Source organism: Suillus discolor, assembly GCF_016758755.1.
Source record: "Suillus discolor strain FC423 chromosome Unknown F5147scaffold_64, whole genome shotgun sequence".
Classification (NCBI taxonomy): Eukaryota; Fungi; Basidiomycota; class Agaricomycetes; order Boletales; family Suillaceae; genus Suillus; species Suillus discolor.
The window spans coordinates 94761-111416 of record NW_024541311.1 but is presented as its reverse complement, the minus strand read 5'-3'; the positions used below and the strand labels follow the sequence as shown (position 1 = coordinate 111416).

The 16656-nt window shown below is 46.0% G+C and overlaps 5 protein-coding genes across 5 annotated transcripts; 1 reads left to right on the top strand and 4 right to left on the bottom strand.

Annotated features, from left to right (window-relative positions):
- Window positions 1-398: 398 nt before the first annotated feature.
- F5147DRAFT_747440 (uncharacterized protein) lies at window positions 399-1344 on the bottom strand (the record flags this gene model as incomplete). The annotated part of the gene is made up of 5 exons (XM_041439949.1): window positions 399-553; window positions 680-848; window positions 873-943; window positions 966-1017; window positions 1288-1344. The coding sequence occupies 5 exons, from the start codon at window positions 1342-1344 to the stop codon at window positions 399-401; spliced, it is 504 nt and encodes a 167-aa protein (XP_041288636.1).
- Window positions 1345-4072: 2728 nt separating this feature from the next.
- F5147DRAFT_714792 (eukaryotic translation initiation factor 3 subunit 8 N-terminus-domain-containing protein) lies at window positions 4073-7021 on the bottom strand. Its single transcript, XM_041438498.1, has 6 exons — window positions 6620-7021; window positions 6335-6570; window positions 6065-6289; window positions 5502-6014; window positions 4663-5450; window positions 4073-4612 (listed from the first exon to the last, which is right to left on the bottom strand). Exons 1-6 carry the CDS (start codon window positions 7008-7010, stop codon window positions 4144-4146), a joined length of 2622 nt encoding a protein of 873 aa, XP_041288635.1. The 5' UTR covers window positions 7011-7021; the 3' UTR covers window positions 4073-4143.
- Window positions 7022-7147: 126 nt separating this feature from the next.
- On the top strand, window positions 7148-11230 carry F5147DRAFT_714790 (rRNA-processing arch domain-containing protein). Its single transcript, XM_041438497.1, has 10 exons — window positions 7148-7468; window positions 7519-7773; window positions 7828-7941; window positions 7990-8434; window positions 8480-9181; window positions 9227-9468; window positions 9518-9889; window positions 9943-10308; window positions 10358-10558; window positions 10613-11230. The coding sequence occupies exons 1-10, from the start codon at window positions 7163-7165 to the stop codon at window positions 10793-10795; spliced, it is 3186 nt and encodes a 1061-aa protein (XP_041288634.1). The 5' UTR covers window positions 7148-7162; the 3' UTR covers window positions 10796-11230.
- A 46-nt stretch (window positions 11231-11276) lies between these two features.
- On the bottom strand, window positions 11277-13428 carry F5147DRAFT_714786 (catalase-like domain-containing protein). The gene is made up of 9 exons (XM_041438496.1): window positions 13256-13428; window positions 13149-13207; window positions 12770-13099; window positions 12537-12716; window positions 12374-12487; window positions 12171-12320; window positions 11755-12103; window positions 11574-11699; window positions 11277-11521 (listed from the first exon to the last, which is right to left on the bottom strand). Exons 1-9 carry the CDS (start codon window positions 13377-13379, stop codon window positions 11382-11384), a joined length of 1572 nt encoding a protein of 523 aa, XP_041288633.1. The 5' UTR covers window positions 13380-13428; the 3' UTR covers window positions 11277-11381.
- Window positions 13429-14359: 931 nt separating this feature from the next.
- On the bottom strand, window positions 14360-15736 carry F5147DRAFT_714784 (uncharacterized protein). Its single transcript, XM_041438495.1, has 5 exons — window positions 15459-15736; window positions 15284-15410; window positions 14970-15160; window positions 14556-14918; window positions 14360-14506 (listed from the first exon to the last, which is right to left on the bottom strand). The coding sequence occupies exons 1-4, from the start codon at window positions 15650-15652 to the stop codon at window positions 14558-14560; spliced, it is 873 nt and encodes a 290-aa protein (XP_041288632.1). The 5' UTR covers window positions 15653-15736; the 3' UTR covers window positions 14360-14506; window positions 14556-14557.
- Between the last annotated feature and the right edge of the window lie 920 nt (window positions 15737-16656).

The following is a 16656-nucleotide window of genomic DNA, read 5'->3' as shown; positions in this document are numbered from 1 at the left end:
CCAATATACCTCTGAATCACTGTGAAACAGTATAGCTTCTTAAGACTCCACAGAACACCACAGTAACTTGTTAATACTATAAATTCTGCCTCAGTCCATGATTGATAGGAAAGCCTGATCACTAAGAAGTTGTCTACTTATTTGAATTAATTTAAAGTCTGTCTTGCCATACAATACCATGAGTATATCTGCCACAGAGCCAAAGACACTGGCACTGGAAGATAGCCCAAACATGAGTGCCAGTCTACATAAACAATACCTTTCCAAAAGATGCAGAGAGAGTTCTGTTGCAAGAGCAAGACTGGAACAATGCAATAGGCTAAGGAGACATTGAATGTTGCAGCAACATAACCCAGGGGTAACAAGAGAATGATGGAGGCTGTGTCTTTGAAGGTGCCTCAAACAGTGGGGAAATCATCTGCATTTACAGAATGAACATTGTAGTGTAGTCCAATAGTTGGATGATGTATCTTCATCCATGAATGAAACTCCTCTGACCTGTGCATAGACCAGACATCAATTTGCCAGATTGTCTTCTGTATCTGCAGCAGACCTAGCTCCTGCTTCTTCTGCTCAAAGTAAGGAGCAATGATGTTGTTGACGAGGGAGTACATGGTTGCGTGTGTTGACTAATAGGTTTTTGTATTTGAATGTTCAAATTGAAATCTGGCATTGATACAGTTTTCATAGTTCAGTGCGGACTGGCTTAGGCAGAACCCTTTCGAGTAACCTTGATAGATAGCTTGCAGGGGTAGGAGTGTGCCATCATTTGAAATGAAAACCATGATGGTAAATGCACATTTCTCGTCATTGCCAACAGTTGATATTTGCTTTGCTTCAGTTTTTACCTATGTCAGTTGGGAACCCTGCACATACATAACCTGTGTTTGGTCAGAATTAATGTAGTGCACAGAGAGTATATCTTTCTCTTTGATGGTATATACTAATTGAAGGAATGAGTTCACATAATTCCTCCCAATTTTCAGGTATCTTTTGTGCAGCTTGAGTTGCCCATCTCTCTGACCAATCCAGGGTATGATGTAACCAGTGTCATACAAATGCATCAGAGCACTGAAATTGGGATCCATCTTTTGCTTGCTGATGAAAGACCTGTGGTGCCAAATCTGATATGACAGTAATCATGACGGCTTGAATGGTCACAAGGGTAAGCATGGCTCCGCCTTCCCAAAGTCTTTCCAGATGCTTGATGATGACTTGTTCAACAGCTAGGTAATTTGTCTAAATCATATTAGGATGCATTGATGATGAGATAGTAAGTATACACACCAAGATCCCCTTTGTACCTCCTTTCGAGTGACCCTGATAATTACCCAGCTCTGCCATACAAACTGCAGCATGTGTCCATCTTGGCTTTCCTGCATGGTCGATCCAGCCCTCAACTGTTGATCGTGTGAGGCCTTTGAAAATTATCAGGTCTTTCTGCTGTAAGTATCAAATAAGATGTGACGAGCTCCACATGACTAATGGATGTGTAGCAGCATTGTTGATTTGAGCCCATGTAAATAGGCCATGCCAGCTATGGTAGACTGCATCCTGCTTTTTATGTATGTGTTTTTGTCTAGGTTGATGCTTTGTGTTCTGATGCTCATGCTTGTGTTCTCTTGCAGCTCAATTGGGTCTTGATGATTCTGCAATAGAGGTTCATGCTCATTTTGCTATACTGTCTTTCATGGCTGTCATATCCAGCACATGTCACTGATGTCTCATTAGTCATATGCTTATGTCAGAATTTGATAGCTGCACACCTTGAGATTCCGCTTGGTCCCTTCAGGACTTCGCTCACCCCTCGCAATTTCATCCTAACGCTGCTGCTGGCGATGCTTCTGCTGCCTTTTCTTATTCTCTTCTTTGACCACCATTTGCTGCCTTTGGTCTGCCATCTCCTGGTACTCCTGAGCCCATTGCCATCCCTCATCCAGCTTGGCTTCAACTATAGTGAGTTGAACAAGAAGTTCTTCACGTGTACAAGGCTTTAAGAACCTCATTAGGCCACATGCACATCTAGCCTTTTGGTCTTCAATAGCATCATGAATTACTGATTGGCATAATTCTTTGGTATGTGGTTTCTTTTCGAATGGAGTGGTTGATGTCTCTGATTCATGCACCATTAAGCTCCATTTGACTGGGGTGCTTGATTTCTCTGACCCTTGGTTGTTGGCGGTTAGAATAGGTCAGTCAACATCAACTTTGCCAGCCAATACAGAATTCTAAAGGAATATAAGGGCTCGTAATATTTTTCAGTCAAGCTACATACCTGATTGAGATGTCGGTCAATCACATCTAACATGATCTTGAGCCTGCCAATCCTCACTTGTGAAGCTGTGATCAAGGAGTATTCTGAGGGGAGAACATGATGTGTGAGTGCATTGAATGAGAGAAGCCCACATGAGAAGCTATCCTTCTAGTGGGTGATGATAAGTGATTTTTCCTCAAAATGTTGACCAGTGTGATGGTGTGTCTACCAGTGCAGCACTGTGAGGAATTCAGTTGAAGGCTTTGTGTAGATCGAATTACCATAGAAGATTGTAGAGGATTCGAAGTCAATGATGACTGCAACCCAGTGGTTTTCATTGATGTTAACCAAGAATCCAATGCAACTGCCAAGGCCTGAAGCCATTGCATCTCCTGTTTCACATGCACATGCAAAATAGCGGCCTTTGTATTCTCCAGAGTTGTGTATTTCATACACCTTCTTCAAGAACCTATAGAAGTAAATATTCTCAATCTTGATCTTTTGGCTTTGTGGCTGACACTGAACTCTCCTCCACAGTAGGTCGAGCATCTGGTTCTCATAGACATCAGACAGCCAATCATCAGTAGCATACACTGCTAGCTTGACAACTGGCTCTGCAACAGCAAAACCATCAAGTGTCCCAGACCAGGAAATGCAGGTGAGAGTATTGTAAATCTTCATAACCAATGTTCAAGCTTCTTCACCCCTCTCATTTTTCCACAGCTGAGTCCTCCTTTCCATGTTTTGCTCGGCTTGAATCCATGGTTCAAGATGTTTGTGATGAAGCATTACAACTTCATGCCAATAGGTGAGAACCTAGAGTGGGAGTTGTGTCTTACTAGCATCACCTGTAAGATGTATACACTTCAATGAAAATGCTCCATTCTCTATGGCCTCGGAACTTGATTTGGAAAGCATGCCAAGTACTTGTGTTAAGGGGATAGGCAAGTCTTGTATAAGCTGTGCATTACCAAGGGATGACTGATCTTTGGAGAAGAATGCTTAAATGGTAACGTGTTTTGTTGTGACCATAATGGCAGGTAATTTGAAGGACAAAAATTCAAGCACAGATAGGCTTTTTTGGGGGAGAATCTGAGCAAGCGCATCTTTTGGTGGCTCTAGGAGGGGGTGCATCACAATGTGTTGAGGGGCTTTACCAATGATGTTCATTTCTGTTGTCCTTGACCGAGTCCGAAATGAAAATATTTTGTACATACTATCACACTCCTGCCTAATTTGTAATTCAATGTGTCATATTTGGTGTGTCACATCATATGCTTAAGTGTCAGAATGTCAAATTGACCCAGCATGTCACAGTCACACAGGGGTGTCGAATTGAGTTGATTCTCACAGTAGTGAGCATTCATTTCAGCGCTTTTGCAGATGAAGTGTGGTGCCAGGAAACTCCGCAGGCTACATCTCAGCACCTGTACAAGACAAGTCCATTTCGGATCGGATAACATAGTATTAGCGGAACTTAGATATATATATTGTAGAAACATTTGTATTAAAATTCAGTCCATATAGTATCCATACTTCTATTCTAAAGTCTACTGCCTACAAACTACACAAGGTCATAGAGACATTCAAGCACGTTTTCGAGAAGGGGATGAAGAGACAATGGCCCAGGCTAACATAGTATACAGACAACTGTTATTGTAAATCAATGGGCAACCATCCGAAGGCAATCGGAGCGCTTTGTATTAAATATAACTCAAAGCTAATGAACTAAGGAAAATGCATGCAAAATTGAAATTGTTGTTCTTATTTTCTGCCAGAATTAAAGGTGATCCCAAGTTTGTCTGTGATCACACTGGGTTCAACATCGCGCTGCTTTCGCAAGCGTCACTTCAGCATACATTCCAAAAGACAACATTGACACGTAAAGATCATCGTACTCTTGTCATCTGATTACCAAGACCCTGAGCAAACCGCGAGCCACGTCCACGGGGACCACCGCGCAGGCTTCCTCGTGTCCTGTCTCCCCTTCCTCTACGTTCTTGAGTTTGTTCACCACGCTTCTCACCCTTGTCGCCGGTCCTGTCACCCCATCCTCCGCTACCGCCAAGTTTGATATCAAGGACCTTTTCGTTCTGCTCGAGAAGTGCGCTGACTTTGTCCGCGATAACCTGAGCAAGCTGCTGCGGACGTGAGTGCTCAATACGGTGGAATACTACCACACCAGTTGACTGATCAAGAGACGCTGATAGCTCTTCATTCCAAATCATCTTGGAAATCATTGATGTAACGGAGCGAAGCGGGAGAGAAAATGTGCGCGACAGGAGGGACAGCGATAGCGTGCTGTAGTAAGGGGCATATGTGAAAAGGTACGTGCGCAGTCCTTGCTCTTGGATACGCCTGTACATCGTGGTCAGGGGTAGAATTGTCGGTGAGATGACAAAACGCACTTTGCAAGCATTTCTTTGACTGAGACAACTTCAGGCATAAGACTCCAGATCTTGATACTTTGAATGAGGTCGCGGCATTTCTCCCACTCGCCATCTTGTAGCGCCTTGCTTGCCTGCATGATATGATCGCGTGTACTTTCAGGAGGACCCGTGAACACTTGGCGATCGGCAAAGTCGAGTAACCGGCGGAATGGCTTTGAGATCGCCTTGCGCTTCTGCTCCTCTGACTCGATGCTAGCAAGAAGGGGGACCTCGACGAGCATACTGGATACGAGGAAAGCTGCCTCGAGAAGTTCGGTATTAATATGCATATGGAATGGTAATTGACGTGACCGTTCCGCCTTTTCTTGCTCTGGCGTGAGTTGTTGTTGAAAGCGCTGTTGGTGGACACCTTGAGCGAGTAACTCCTTCACACGCTGTGTTGTGAAGATGTCTTGCAGCGTCGCTTGAGCTTCTTTTATCAACCCGCATCTGAAAGCACAAAGCCCGAGCTGTACAACGGTTCGATTATACAAGATCTGTGTTGCTACATCCGCAGAATGAATTGACTCTTGCAGATGTGACATAAGTAACATGTCTCGTGCCGTGTAGAAGTCATTGTGCAACGCGTGATGATAGATGTGACTGAGCATGGCACGAGTGCGCAGAAGGGAGTTGTCGGCTTTGTAAAGATGAACGCAAAGGGAGTGAATCAATGACGAAGTAGTGGCAGAAGATGCCAGAGTGACGCTAGGAGTTATCTCCGACGAAGCCAACGAAGATTCAAGAGCAGATACGACAGCATCAGGCTATGAACATTGTCAAAAAAAAAGTACTACTGTGGACTGACTTCAACTAACCTTGGAATAGATATGCTCCAACCGTCGCATGATTACACGTGCAAGGGGTTCCGGCTGGCTCGTCTGTTCATAGAAAGCTTGCGAACGGCTGATAGTACGATAAAGTACTTTCTCGTCCTTAAGACGGTCGACGTATTCTGTTCCATGGGGATCGATGTTTTGTAGACTCTTCGTGAATTCGTCATCCAGACGGTCTACAAAGCTGATGATGCTGCCACGAATGCGAACAACCCCATCACTCTCGGTTGCAGGATGGCGCTCAACGAGTTCATCATAATCCTCAGTGTCCTCCTGCACGGCGTAGGATGAGTCCGCAACTACTATTGAGATCAACTGATCGACTTCATGTTGCGCCGAGAGCCACAGATCAGTTGGCATATACGATGTGATCGATGAATTGTAGTCAAACCGGGATGACACGAGTGCCAGGAGGATGCGGATGCGTTGGTAGGATGTGACCGCTACTTCTAGGAGTTTCTCCAGAATGCGTATTTGTTCCCCTCGGTCGGTGTTCTACAACGTTTTTAATTGGAAGGGAGAAGAGCGAAGGAGAACATGCACACCTTCTTGCCACGAGCCTCATGAACGAGCTTTAAAGTTTTAAAAATGTTGTCCGCGGAGAAAGACATAGCTTTGCCACCTTTGCCAACTGTGGTGAACCGATCATCTAATACCGGTTCCCCGTCACTCTCAGAGTCTGTGTTCTTCTTCGGCTTTTTGGGTTTGGGGACAACAACATCGGCAGGTTGAGCGTGAGCAGTAAATTCACGTTCGAATGCTTCTGGATCCTGCGAGAGGTGAGGATCGTAGTAGAATGGTAAAAAAAAACTTACATTCTGATACTGTTGGACCTCCTTTTCAAACTCCTTAGCCGTTTTGCGGACCTTCTGTTTCATCGAGTTGAGTGCTCGAGCATTGGTGGCGTTCATCTTCTTCTTTGCCTCCTTCTCCTTCATCAGAGCAGCATTGAGGGAGTCCTCTAGACTTAGAAGAGTCTTAACAAAAAAAGGAGGTAGCGGTTCTGCAGCGTTACTCTGTCGCTGCACAAGACGCAGGAGCTTGTCGAATTCTAAGAGGAAGACATTCAGTGAATCTGATAAAAACTCGACAAGACTTGCCATTTGATATAGCAACCCAGTCATTGATTTTGAGTCCATTGTCCATGACCTTGCCAGTAGCTTCAATTTCCTCCAAGCGCTTGTCCTTGGTGCTTTTTACAACACGTTTGACATCCTCGTCTTCACTATCTTCATCCGAATCGCCACGCATGAATCTTGATTTCTTTTTCTGTGTTGGCTCTTCATCTGACATCTCACTTTCATCCTCATCGGATGACTCTGAGTCTGAGCTACTGGAATCGCTTCCTGCTGTGCGTAGGAATCTTGACATGGCCGGTTTGGCGGCAGCCTTTGGGGCGGCGGCATCTTCGTCGCCACTAGTGAGGAGCTCCTCGTCGGATTCTTCTGTATCAGAGTCTGAATCGCCAGCTTGTCTGAAGAATCGAGACATGATTGCACAACGCAAAATCTGTATATGACACCGATATCTTACCCATAAAAAATCGCTTTCGGCCATTGCCGGACGTCGAAACTCCGCGCTTGTACCCAAATGGAATGTAATGATAAATCTTCTAATAAGTGAGCAAACCTGTAACATTCCATATGTCCACGCCTGACCTATTCTCATTCCTCGATGGGGTGCCTTCTGGGGATGAGGATAAAGTCGAAAATGTCCCCGAGCCGTGTCAACTCGACAAGAAAATAAAGCGTCGTGCAAGCACGGATCATCCGAGTGATCTCGCGGATGGCGATACTTCTGGCAGTTTTACTTTCAAGAAACCCCGTGTATCATCACCTGTACCAGTTGTTGTAGATGAGTTCGAGACAGAGGCCAAACGTGAAATGGCCGCGAGTGGAGGGCTTACGGGGTCGGTCGAAGCTGGTTCGCGGCTGGAGCTTAGACATCAGGTATTGAACCAATCACTCGGATAATTTGCATTGATATTTAACTTTGTCAGGTCCGCCACCAAGTTGCTATACCACCAGGTTATCACTATGTGCCGATCGCGCAACATGTCCCTCCCAAAAAACCAGCAAGGGAATACAAGTTCACTCTTGATCCATTTCAGCAAGTCTCGGTATTCGCCATCCAGCGTAACGAAAGTGTTTTGGTTTCGGCGCATACGAGCGCTGGAAAGACGGTCGTCGCAGAATACGCCATCGCGCAATGCCTGCAAAACAAACAACGTGTTATTTACACTAGTCCGATCAAGGTGAGCCGACAGTCTTGGTGTGTAATCATGAAGGAATAACTGGAAGTCTAACAGGCTTTGAGTAATCAAAAGTACCGTGAGATGCTCGCAGAATTCGGGGATGTTGGTCTGATGACCGGAGATGTTACTATAAATCCCTCCGCGACGTGCCTTGTGATGACTACAGAGGTATGCGTGGTTCATAGTCATCCTCTCACCAGCTCAGAGACTCTGCAGATCTTACGGTCAATGCTCTATCGGGGATCCGAGATAATGCGTGAAGTTGCGTGGGTAATCTTTGACGAAATTCACTACATGCGAGACAAAGAGCGTGGGGTAGTCTGGGAGGAAACCATCATCCTGCTACCTGATACGGTTCGCTACGTTTTTCTTTCCGCCACTATACCGAATGCCATGCAATTCGCTGAGTGGATTTGTAAATCCCACGACCAACCGTGTCATGTTGTCTATACCGACTTCCGTCCGACACCGTTGCAACACTATCTATTTCCTGCAGGAGGGGAAGGTATCTACCTGGTCGTCAATGAGAAAGGAGAATTCCGTGAAGACAATTTCAGCAAAGCTATGGGTACACTTCAGGACAAAACCGGGGAGGACCCCGCCGACCCACACAGCGGAAAAGGTCGTAAAGGCAAGACGAAAAAAGGAGGTGAAAAGAAAGGTAGCTAATTTGTCTACATCTCACCATCCGCCTAATCATTCCCAGGGCAATCCGATATTTCCAAAATCATTAAAATGATTATGCTGAAGAACTACAATCCTGTCATTGTTTTCGCTTTCAGCAAGCGGGAGTGCGAGGCTCTTGCGCTCACTCTGTCTAAATTCGAATTCAATTCCACAGATGAACAGGAACTTGTTTCGAATATTTTTCAAAACGCCATTGAAAATCTCTCCACAGAAGACCGGAATCTTTCCCAAATTTCCAATATCCTTCCGCTACTCAAGCGAGGTGTTGGGATCCACCATGGGGGCTTACTACCAATTCTCAAGGAAGTCATCGAGATCCTCTTCCAAGAGGGCCTTATAAAGGTTCTATTCGCTACGGAGACATTTTCCATTGGACTGAATATGCCCGCAAAAACAGTAGTCTTTACTGCCGCCCGCAAATTTGATGGAAGAGAATTCCGAAACCTCTCTTCAGGAGAGTACATTCAAATGTCTGGCCGTGCAGGCAGACGTGGTCTTGACGATCGAGGCGTCGTCATTATGATGTGTGACGAAAAGCTAGAGCCATCAGCCGCCAAAGGCATGATCAAGGGAGAAGCTGACCGGCTAGATTCTGCCTTCCACCTCGGTTATAACATGATCTTGAACCTTCTGAAGGTTGAAGGCATCAGTCCTGAGTACATGCTTGAGCGATGCTTTTTCCAGTTCCAGAGCAGTGCTGGGATTCCTGTTCTGCAAGATGGTGAGTGTTTTGATGTGTGATGTGAAACCACTAATTCCCGCTTAGAGCTGCAGAAGGAGGAAAACCGGCGAGACGCTATCACCGTCCCCGATGAAAACATCGTCGCTACCTATTACGATTACCGTCAACAACTGGATCGCATGGCAGCGGATTTCCGCGAAGTCATTACCCATCCGAACTATTCGCTTCCGTTTCTGCAGCCCGGTCGCCTGATCAAGGTGAAGTATCAAGACTTGGACTTCGGGTGGGGCGTGGTCGTAAACTACCAGAAGCGTTTGCCACCAAAAGTTAGTATCCTTGTCGGACAAATTTAATGGGACACTTATTCTTCTCTAGACATGGCAAAAACATCCGCTGGCCGATATTCCTGCCCACGAACAATACGTCCTCGACGTGCTAATGAACTGCAACGATGGTGCTACGCTACTGAAGGACAAAACGGTATCTACGCCCACACCAGGGGGGATACTCCCTTGTTTCCCTGGCAATAAAGGCTTGCCGCTCGTAGTACCTATTTTCCTTTCTGCCGTGGACGCGATCAGCCACATCCGTGTCTTCCTACCGAAAGATCTTCGACAAGATCAAGCGCGTGATACTGTCTGGAAGAGCGTTCTCGAAGTGCAACGAAGATTCCCGGACGGCATTGCCCTTCTCGATCCTGTGGAAAATATGGACATCAAAGATGAGAAGTTTACAGCCCTAGTCAATGTAAGTCTTCGTTAATTACCAACGCATCGCATGGAATTAAAAATTGTGGACAGAAAATCGATGTCATGGAGCAAAAAATGTTCTCAAATCCATTGCATAATGATCCCCGTCTCCCAGAAGTATACACGCTGTACGCCCGAAAGCAGGAGGCACAAACAAAGATACGGGATTTGAAAAAGCGTATTATGGCGACACACGATGTTCTGCAACTCGAGGAGTTGAAATACCGGAAACGTGTACTCCGTCGACTTGAGTGCACGAACTCATCCGACATCGCAGAACTAAAGGGTCGTGTAGCTTGCGAAATCAGCACTGGGGATGAGCTTCTGCTTACTGAACTTATCTTCAATGGCGTCTTCAACTCCCTACTCCCTGAGCAATGTGCCAGTCTACTTAGCTGCTTTGTTTTCACAGAAAAGGTATCCAGGAAGGTTTCGTTCTGAGTGAATTAGCTAATCCTGATTTCAGAGTGAACACGTGACCAAGCTCACAGAAGAGTTAGCAGCGCCATTGCGCGTTATGCAAGAAATTGCGCGCCGAATAGCGAAAGTGTCACAGGAATCGAAATTACCGTTGGTCGAGGAAGAATATGTTGCGTCTTTCAAAGTCGAATTAATGGACGCCGTTTTCCAATGGTGTAGAGGAGCTTCGTTTTCCGACATTTGCAAAGTTTGTCAACGCTGTCCTTCATCGTGAACTTACTAATTTATTGACTGGACGCAGCTGACCGATCAATTTGAGGGAAACCTGATACGTGTCTTTAGGCGCCTTGGTGAATTACTTCGTCAGATGGCTCAGGCCGCCAAAGTCATTGGCAACTTGGAACTTCAAGAAAAATTTCAGAAGGCATCTGAAATGCTAGAACGCCCTAATTCTGTCATTTTTTGTTCTTCCCTGTACCTGTAGAATCTATGACGCTCCAACCCTCACTTTCCTCAGGACAGGTAATTTCTTGCATGTCTGTCATGTTGATAAGCCAGAACATTTGGGCCATTGTTTGCGGGAATCAGAAGCAGATGTGATGATGGTCATACAAAATGGCACTCTCTAGCTCCAGCCTGACTCATTAGACTAGCTAGTTCGATTCTACTACTTTCTAGATCTAGGTGACTTTAGCTACAACTGTTTTCGCCAGTTTTTGCTTTCCCTGCGTAAATCCTATTCATCTTTTTTTTTCCTCTTAGAACTATTTTCACTAGTAGGAACGCTACACCTATAGTTTGAGGACTAGTCCGTGACCCAGGTCAATTCAGCATTACAGAACGGTTTTGAAGACTTCAATGAATCGTCCTCTACTCGTTCTCTATAGTGAGAAGATACAGCATCCTCCGTATCCTTAGCCATTGTAAATATATCACTTATGCCGGATAACCAAATTCTATACCGCTGATAGTGACACCGATATTCTTATTCCACTTTCTGGTACTAATACAATAAACGTGAAAACATGTTTGCATAGTTGCTTGGATGATGACCTCGACGTTTACAGCTTCTACGCAGCAGCACCGACACCATGCCTGAAGCGAACTGCCTCAGACGCAGGTTTGACAGCCAAAGGCTTGGCAGTGGGGGAACCGATAGCCTTGGCAATGCGGTCGGACAGAGATTGGTCGACAGATGCAAAGTAAGAAACTAGATTAACTTTAGTTGAGCAACAATATCGGGAGATCATATTTGAACGTACGAGTCCGGGCTCTAACTTCAGCGCTTTTGGCACCACCAAGGTGGCCAGCAATGTTGGAAACTAGGCGCGCCCTGGCTCCGTCATCCATTACATTTTGGTAGAGTGCGCGCGGTTGCTCGAAGTCAACTAGAAAATTTGACATCGTCATCAAAGTCCAACAAACAGCGTCTTGGCCGCCTACGCTCGGTGATCTCGCTCAAGTCCCAGAATGCTCCACCGACCCAGCTTTCATGCTGTTTGGCTCTCTCATAGTCTCTGGGTGTGCCATTTTTAGATCCCTTGTTGCTCACGTATGTCAAGGGCGTAATGGAACTCTGATAGTTTGGCCGGGCTCCCTGGCTGTTGAATGCCATAGGGCCATCGCGTTGGAAGTGGGCAACATGGACAATAGGCGCATTGACAGGGAGCTGGTGGTAATTCGCGCCAAGCCGGTGACGGTGGGTGTCAGGGTAAGAGAACAGTCGTGATTGAAGGACAGGATCAGCAGTGGCCTCGAAGTAGGGAATCAAATGGCTTGGCGCAAAAGCAGCCTATTAAGAGTTATTTGAATAGATCGATCAGCCCACATCGTGGCGGAATGAAATAAATTCCCATCACCTGTTCAATTTCAGCGAAGTAATTTTGCGGGTTCTCGTTGAGCACGAATTTTCCTACGGGGCGCAAGGGGTAGTCCTTGTGGGGCCAAATTTTTGTCAAATCCAGGACATTGTAACGGAAGTTTTCGGCCTGCTCTGGAGTCATAGTTTGCTGGATTGGAGGTTAAATATTGAAGTTGAAGGCATAAATGATAAATCACTGACAACGTAGACGGTCCAGGACGGGAATTTTCCAGCGTCTATGGTTTCGAACAACGACTGAATACCATAATCGGGGTTGTCTGCGGACAAGTTGCGAGCCGTAGCAGTATCAAGGACCTATGGAATACATTGGCAACAAACGGTTGTGTCAAAAAGGCATACAAACCTTGAATCCGCCATCAGCAATACAGTGGATTTGGGTGTAGACCCATGAGCCGTCATCTTTCACGAGCTTGAAGGTATGGCCGGAATAAGCGTGCATGTTGTGGTAGCCATCGGGTATCCCGCGGTCGGAAAATAGTATCATGACTTGATGTGCCGATTCCGGGTTTTGGGACAGGTAATCCTATGAGGAAAAATGTTTGGATTTGGACGCTTTGAAAGTGAAATAGATCTTACCCAGAACATGTCTGGATCTTTCAGGTGTGTCTGGGGGTCACGTTTTTGCGTGTGAATGAAGGGCGGGAACTTGGCGGGATCTCTGATGAAGAACACAGGGGTGTTGTTGAACACCCAGTCTAGGTTACCCTCTTCTGTTTTCAATTTCAGAGAGAAACCACGGGGATCGCGAGCCGTGTCGGCGGAACCACTTTCACCACCGACAGTAGAGAAACGGACGGTGATTTTAACTTGCTTGCCAACGTCAGTGAATAGTTTGCAAGAGGTGATGTCACTGAGATCGTGGGTCGTTTCGAAATAGCCATGAGCACCAGCGCCTTTGGCATGCACCTAGTATATGATGGATATAGAAGCTTATTCATCTGAATGTCGCACTTACCACACGCTCAGGGATCCGTTCCCGATCGAAATGAGCAAGAAGATCGATGTGATGGAAGTCTAATATGTGGATTAGCATGAAAATATATATCAACTAAATCAACCAACCCTGAAGGAGGAGGGGTCCCACAGGACCCACACGTTCAGCAGCAAGGGGATGCGCTACGGGTGCACCATTAGAGGTGGTGTATACTGCGCCATCTGTAGCAGCGAAGACTTGCGGGGAGGGCATGATTGAGAGATGATGAATGAATGCTAAAGAGAAAGATGGGGATATGATTCGAGATGGAGAGTGGATTATAAGTACCCCTGGGAGTGTCTTACGAATTCGTGAATGATCACGCGCTCCGCTGCGCCCCGAGAATGGTTCGAGCGCTCCGTTGTGCACCCATTAGGACTCTTCTGTGTTGTGTGCACAAGAATAGTCCATCAGATCTGATAATGATGACACTTGGTCGACAAATGGTGACACCTAGTGGACAAATGGCTTACTGCCCCTGTCACTCATCTTGCCCAATTGCGCTACGAGGCAGTGGTTGGTTGGACAACCATGGAAATGCAATTCCATTATTGGGAGAGCCTCGTGGAAAGATGTAGTTAGATCGTGAGTACTTGACTCCCACGAGCGTTTTGACTGGAGTCTTGACCAGAGCTCGCACGGTCGCACCTGGGAGCCGCTTGTGAATAACCAATCAAGCTCGAGATTAAAAAAACAAATACCGTGATTCCCTCATCCTTACAGGTTGACGCCACGAGGCTCAGGAAACGTGTCTTATGCTTTAAAAGCCTACCTGATACTGAATGACACGGCGGCCTGACGCTTGACGTCCAAAAGCTTCTGGGCTACTATCAAAATATGACGTGACTCAGGACTCCATTTTCCAGATAGCATTGATGAAACGTGGCACTGAATCGATTGCGAACGCATCCCAGAGTCTCTGATCAGTTCCCAGAGAGTTACCCAACTCGTTAGCCAGCCATGAATAACTAACAATGACCCATGGATCACTGTCAGGCGAGATATCGGAACTTGAACAAGCTGGATACCATGTGATTGCCGAAGTTGATCTCCAGTTCGGCCATCAGCATGAGGAAACTCCCGAAGCTTTATGTACTGAATCTAGGTTATTCAAGCGAGATGAGTTCACTTTCTCATGTTGGATATTGGGGGTACCTAGTCGGTGTGTAAAGTGTCATTGTGGGACACACCCATGAGAACTCTCAGACCGTGCTGACAGTATATTTCATACGGGACTACATCATGACAACTCGGAAGTGCGCTAAGATGTATGACGAATCTGGTGAGAAAGGCTTTGTACCATCGTAACGATCTCATTGGCAAGTGTCAACTGTAGAGGTCTGGCGAGGATCGTTGTCAGTATGATGGAGGTGTGATGCCGAGTATTACCTTCATTTACTACGTTCTTTGATGATCTTCACACCGGGTAATATGCGTTTACAAGACATGTATGGCTTGGCGACCTCTGGTTGAGTATTGAGCGTCGGTAGCGATGCTGAAGGTGTGCTATTATCGTCCGCAGAAAGCCCTGAGTGAGTAATAGGTTCCACGCGGGCGGTAAGACGCCGAACGGTTGAGCCTGCGGGATTTCTGGAAGAGAGAGAACCCTTCAAACCAAGACACTGCCTTGAGGCCGAACTTAATAACGCAGCCGATGGCGGTGGTTTTGGTGGCAACGAATTAAACGAATTGGTGGTGCTTGATTCCATCTGGCGTAACTTTGCCTCCATCGTCGCAATCTTGTTATCCGTACTAATAATTTAGAGGTAAGTTAAAAGGTACCCTTCTGAACATAAAATTCACCCTTCTGACCGAGTATGGATTCCACTTTTTATCATACTCAGAGTGGTCGGTCGCGCATCAATTCTTCTCGCCCTACCCACTTGTCGACTTCCACTGGGCTGTTCGAGCGGAGCTTGATAAGCAAAAGTGACAGCCAGCTTACGACCCCGCAATAGCTTCCCATTGATGTTTTCTAATGCCGTCTGAGCATCCTGGTGCGGGTCATTTATTAGTCAAGCTGACAATGACCAGAAAGGACAATGGCCGCCACATGCACCACCATATATCAACACAATCACGACTAAGCGGCGGCGCTTTACAGAATTATGACTTACTCCTTCGTGCAAATATTGTATGAAGGCATATCCACGTGGTTTTCCTTTGTTTGGCCCCGTCTTGTGAAAGAGGAAGTCAAGTTTCGATACTTTGCCGAACTTGGTGAAGACCTGTAGAAGCGCATATCTTTCCACAATTAGAGGAGATGAGCCGAACCACAGCTAACTAACTCACTCATCGACAGTAGGATGCAGATTTCCAATATACAAACGATCCCTTAATTGTGAAGATGAACTGGATGCCTGAGGTATAGCAATAGCTTGCTCTTGAGCTTCTGGCTCTGGAAACCAGAGATGAGCGCTCAAAGATGAATCGTCCTTGTCTGCTTGTGGAGGTTGTGCAGGGATATCCTGAGAATTTGTGACCATTGAATATTGACAAGCTGCAGTGAATGTTGACCAGGTCACCGGGGGTACATGGTATGTGAATTTATATTAGAGTTTTGGCAGTCAAGGATGAAGGTATGGCGGGTCCTGACGGAGTTTCAAATGGATAGTGTTGCCGCCGCTGAGTAATTAGGCTATGTATTTTTATTGACCATACTATCTCTTGCCCGGTGTTGCAAAATGGCCCGGTTTTGCAAATCGCGACGTAGCACACTCATATTTCACTCATTTCCTTTGCACAATGATTCTAGAGGATGATTGATTGATAACTTACTGTTTGTATTTTTTATTTCACGAAAAATGGACGAGAGGTGCTTGCGGCAGTGAAACACTGCTCAGAATGTGTGTTTTCCATGCCAATCCATCGGAAGGAAGCCAGCACACGCATTAAAAAAATCAGGAATTTTACTAGTAATTTCCCATTGCCTTCTAATATCACTCTGATTTTTTCTGACATGATAACTGAGTGGTGTTGAGAGATACAAATGTTGTACTATTGAGATGCAGGACGTGACAGGAGGAGTGAGATTGTGTTCGGAGTCACAAATCGCTGCTCGGCAACTCGGCCAAAACTTGCACAATTCTGTGAAGTTAGACTGTCATCAGTCTCCTACCATACCAGTGACACAAGTCGCGCACATGATCGATATCCCCCGTTTAATCCATACTTACACTGTAATATACCATCCGGTTCTCGAACTGGTGGCTACTTTTTAGCTGCCGCTAGTCAACACTAGTCATTCCCTCTATAATCAAGTTCCCTGCAGCATAGTTATATATTACACCTATCTAGATAGTCTTACAGTACATACACTTACTTGAAATTCAAGTCTCAGCGCTGCACAAAGCCCTTGAATAGCCCTCGTCAATTGCCCCAGATTCGTTCAACGCTTGACGGCGTCGGAGAGTAAAAACGGCAGTGTGACATAGTGTGACGCGACGACTTCTGTGCGGATGAGAATTTTTGCAACTCTGTGGTCAAACAC

Bases quoted from the DNA above. Each gene is read 5' to 3' on its own strand.
- F5147DRAFT_714792 (XM_041438498.1), bottom strand. From the start codon at position 7,010: ATGTCTCGATTCTTCAGACAAGCTGGCGATTCAGACTCTGATACAGAA. The intron at 6,290-6,334 runs GTAAGTTTTTTT...CACCTCTCGCAG, and splicing joins AGGTCCAACAGTATCAGAAT to GATCCAGAAGCATTCGAACG. The intron at 4,613-4,662 runs GTGCGTTTTGTC...CACGATGTACAG, and splicing joins GTCAAAGAAATGCTTGCAAA to GCGTATCCAAGAGCAAGGAC.
- F5147DRAFT_714790 (XM_041438497.1), top strand. From the start codon at position 7,163: ATGTCCACGCCTGACCTATTCTCATTCCTCGATGGGGTGCCTTCTGGG. The intron at 9,182-9,226 runs GTGAGTGTTTTG...ATTCCCGCTTAG, and splicing joins GATTCCTGTTCTGCAAGATG to AGCTGCAGAAGGAGGAAAAC. The intron at 9,469-9,517 runs GTTAGTATCCTT...ATTCTTCTCTAG, and splicing joins AGAAGCGTTTGCCACCAAAA to ACATGGCAAAAACATCCGCT.
- F5147DRAFT_714786 (XM_041438496.1), bottom strand. From the start codon at position 13,379: ATGCCCTCCCCGCAAGTCTTCGCTGCTACAGATGGCGCAGTATACACC. The intron at 12,321-12,373 runs GTCAGTGATTTA...CCTCCAATCCAG, and splicing joins CGTCCTGGACCGTCTACGTT to CAAACTATGACTCCAGAGCA. The intron at 12,104-12,170 runs GTGATGGGAATT...AACTCTTAATAG, and splicing joins ACTTCGCTGAAATTGAACAG to GCTGCTTTTGCGCCAAGCCA.
- F5147DRAFT_714784 (XM_041438495.1), bottom strand. From the start codon at position 15,652: ATGGTCACAAATTCTCAGGATATCCCTGCACAACCTCCACAAGCAGAC. The intron at 15,161-15,283 runs GTAAGTCATAAT...GACCCGCACCAG, and splicing joins TACAATATTTGCACGAAGGA to GATGCTCAGACGGCATTAGA. The intron at 14,919-14,969 runs GTGAATTTTATG...CTAAATTATTAG, and splicing joins ATCCATACTCGGTCAGAAGG to TACGGATAACAAGATTGCGA.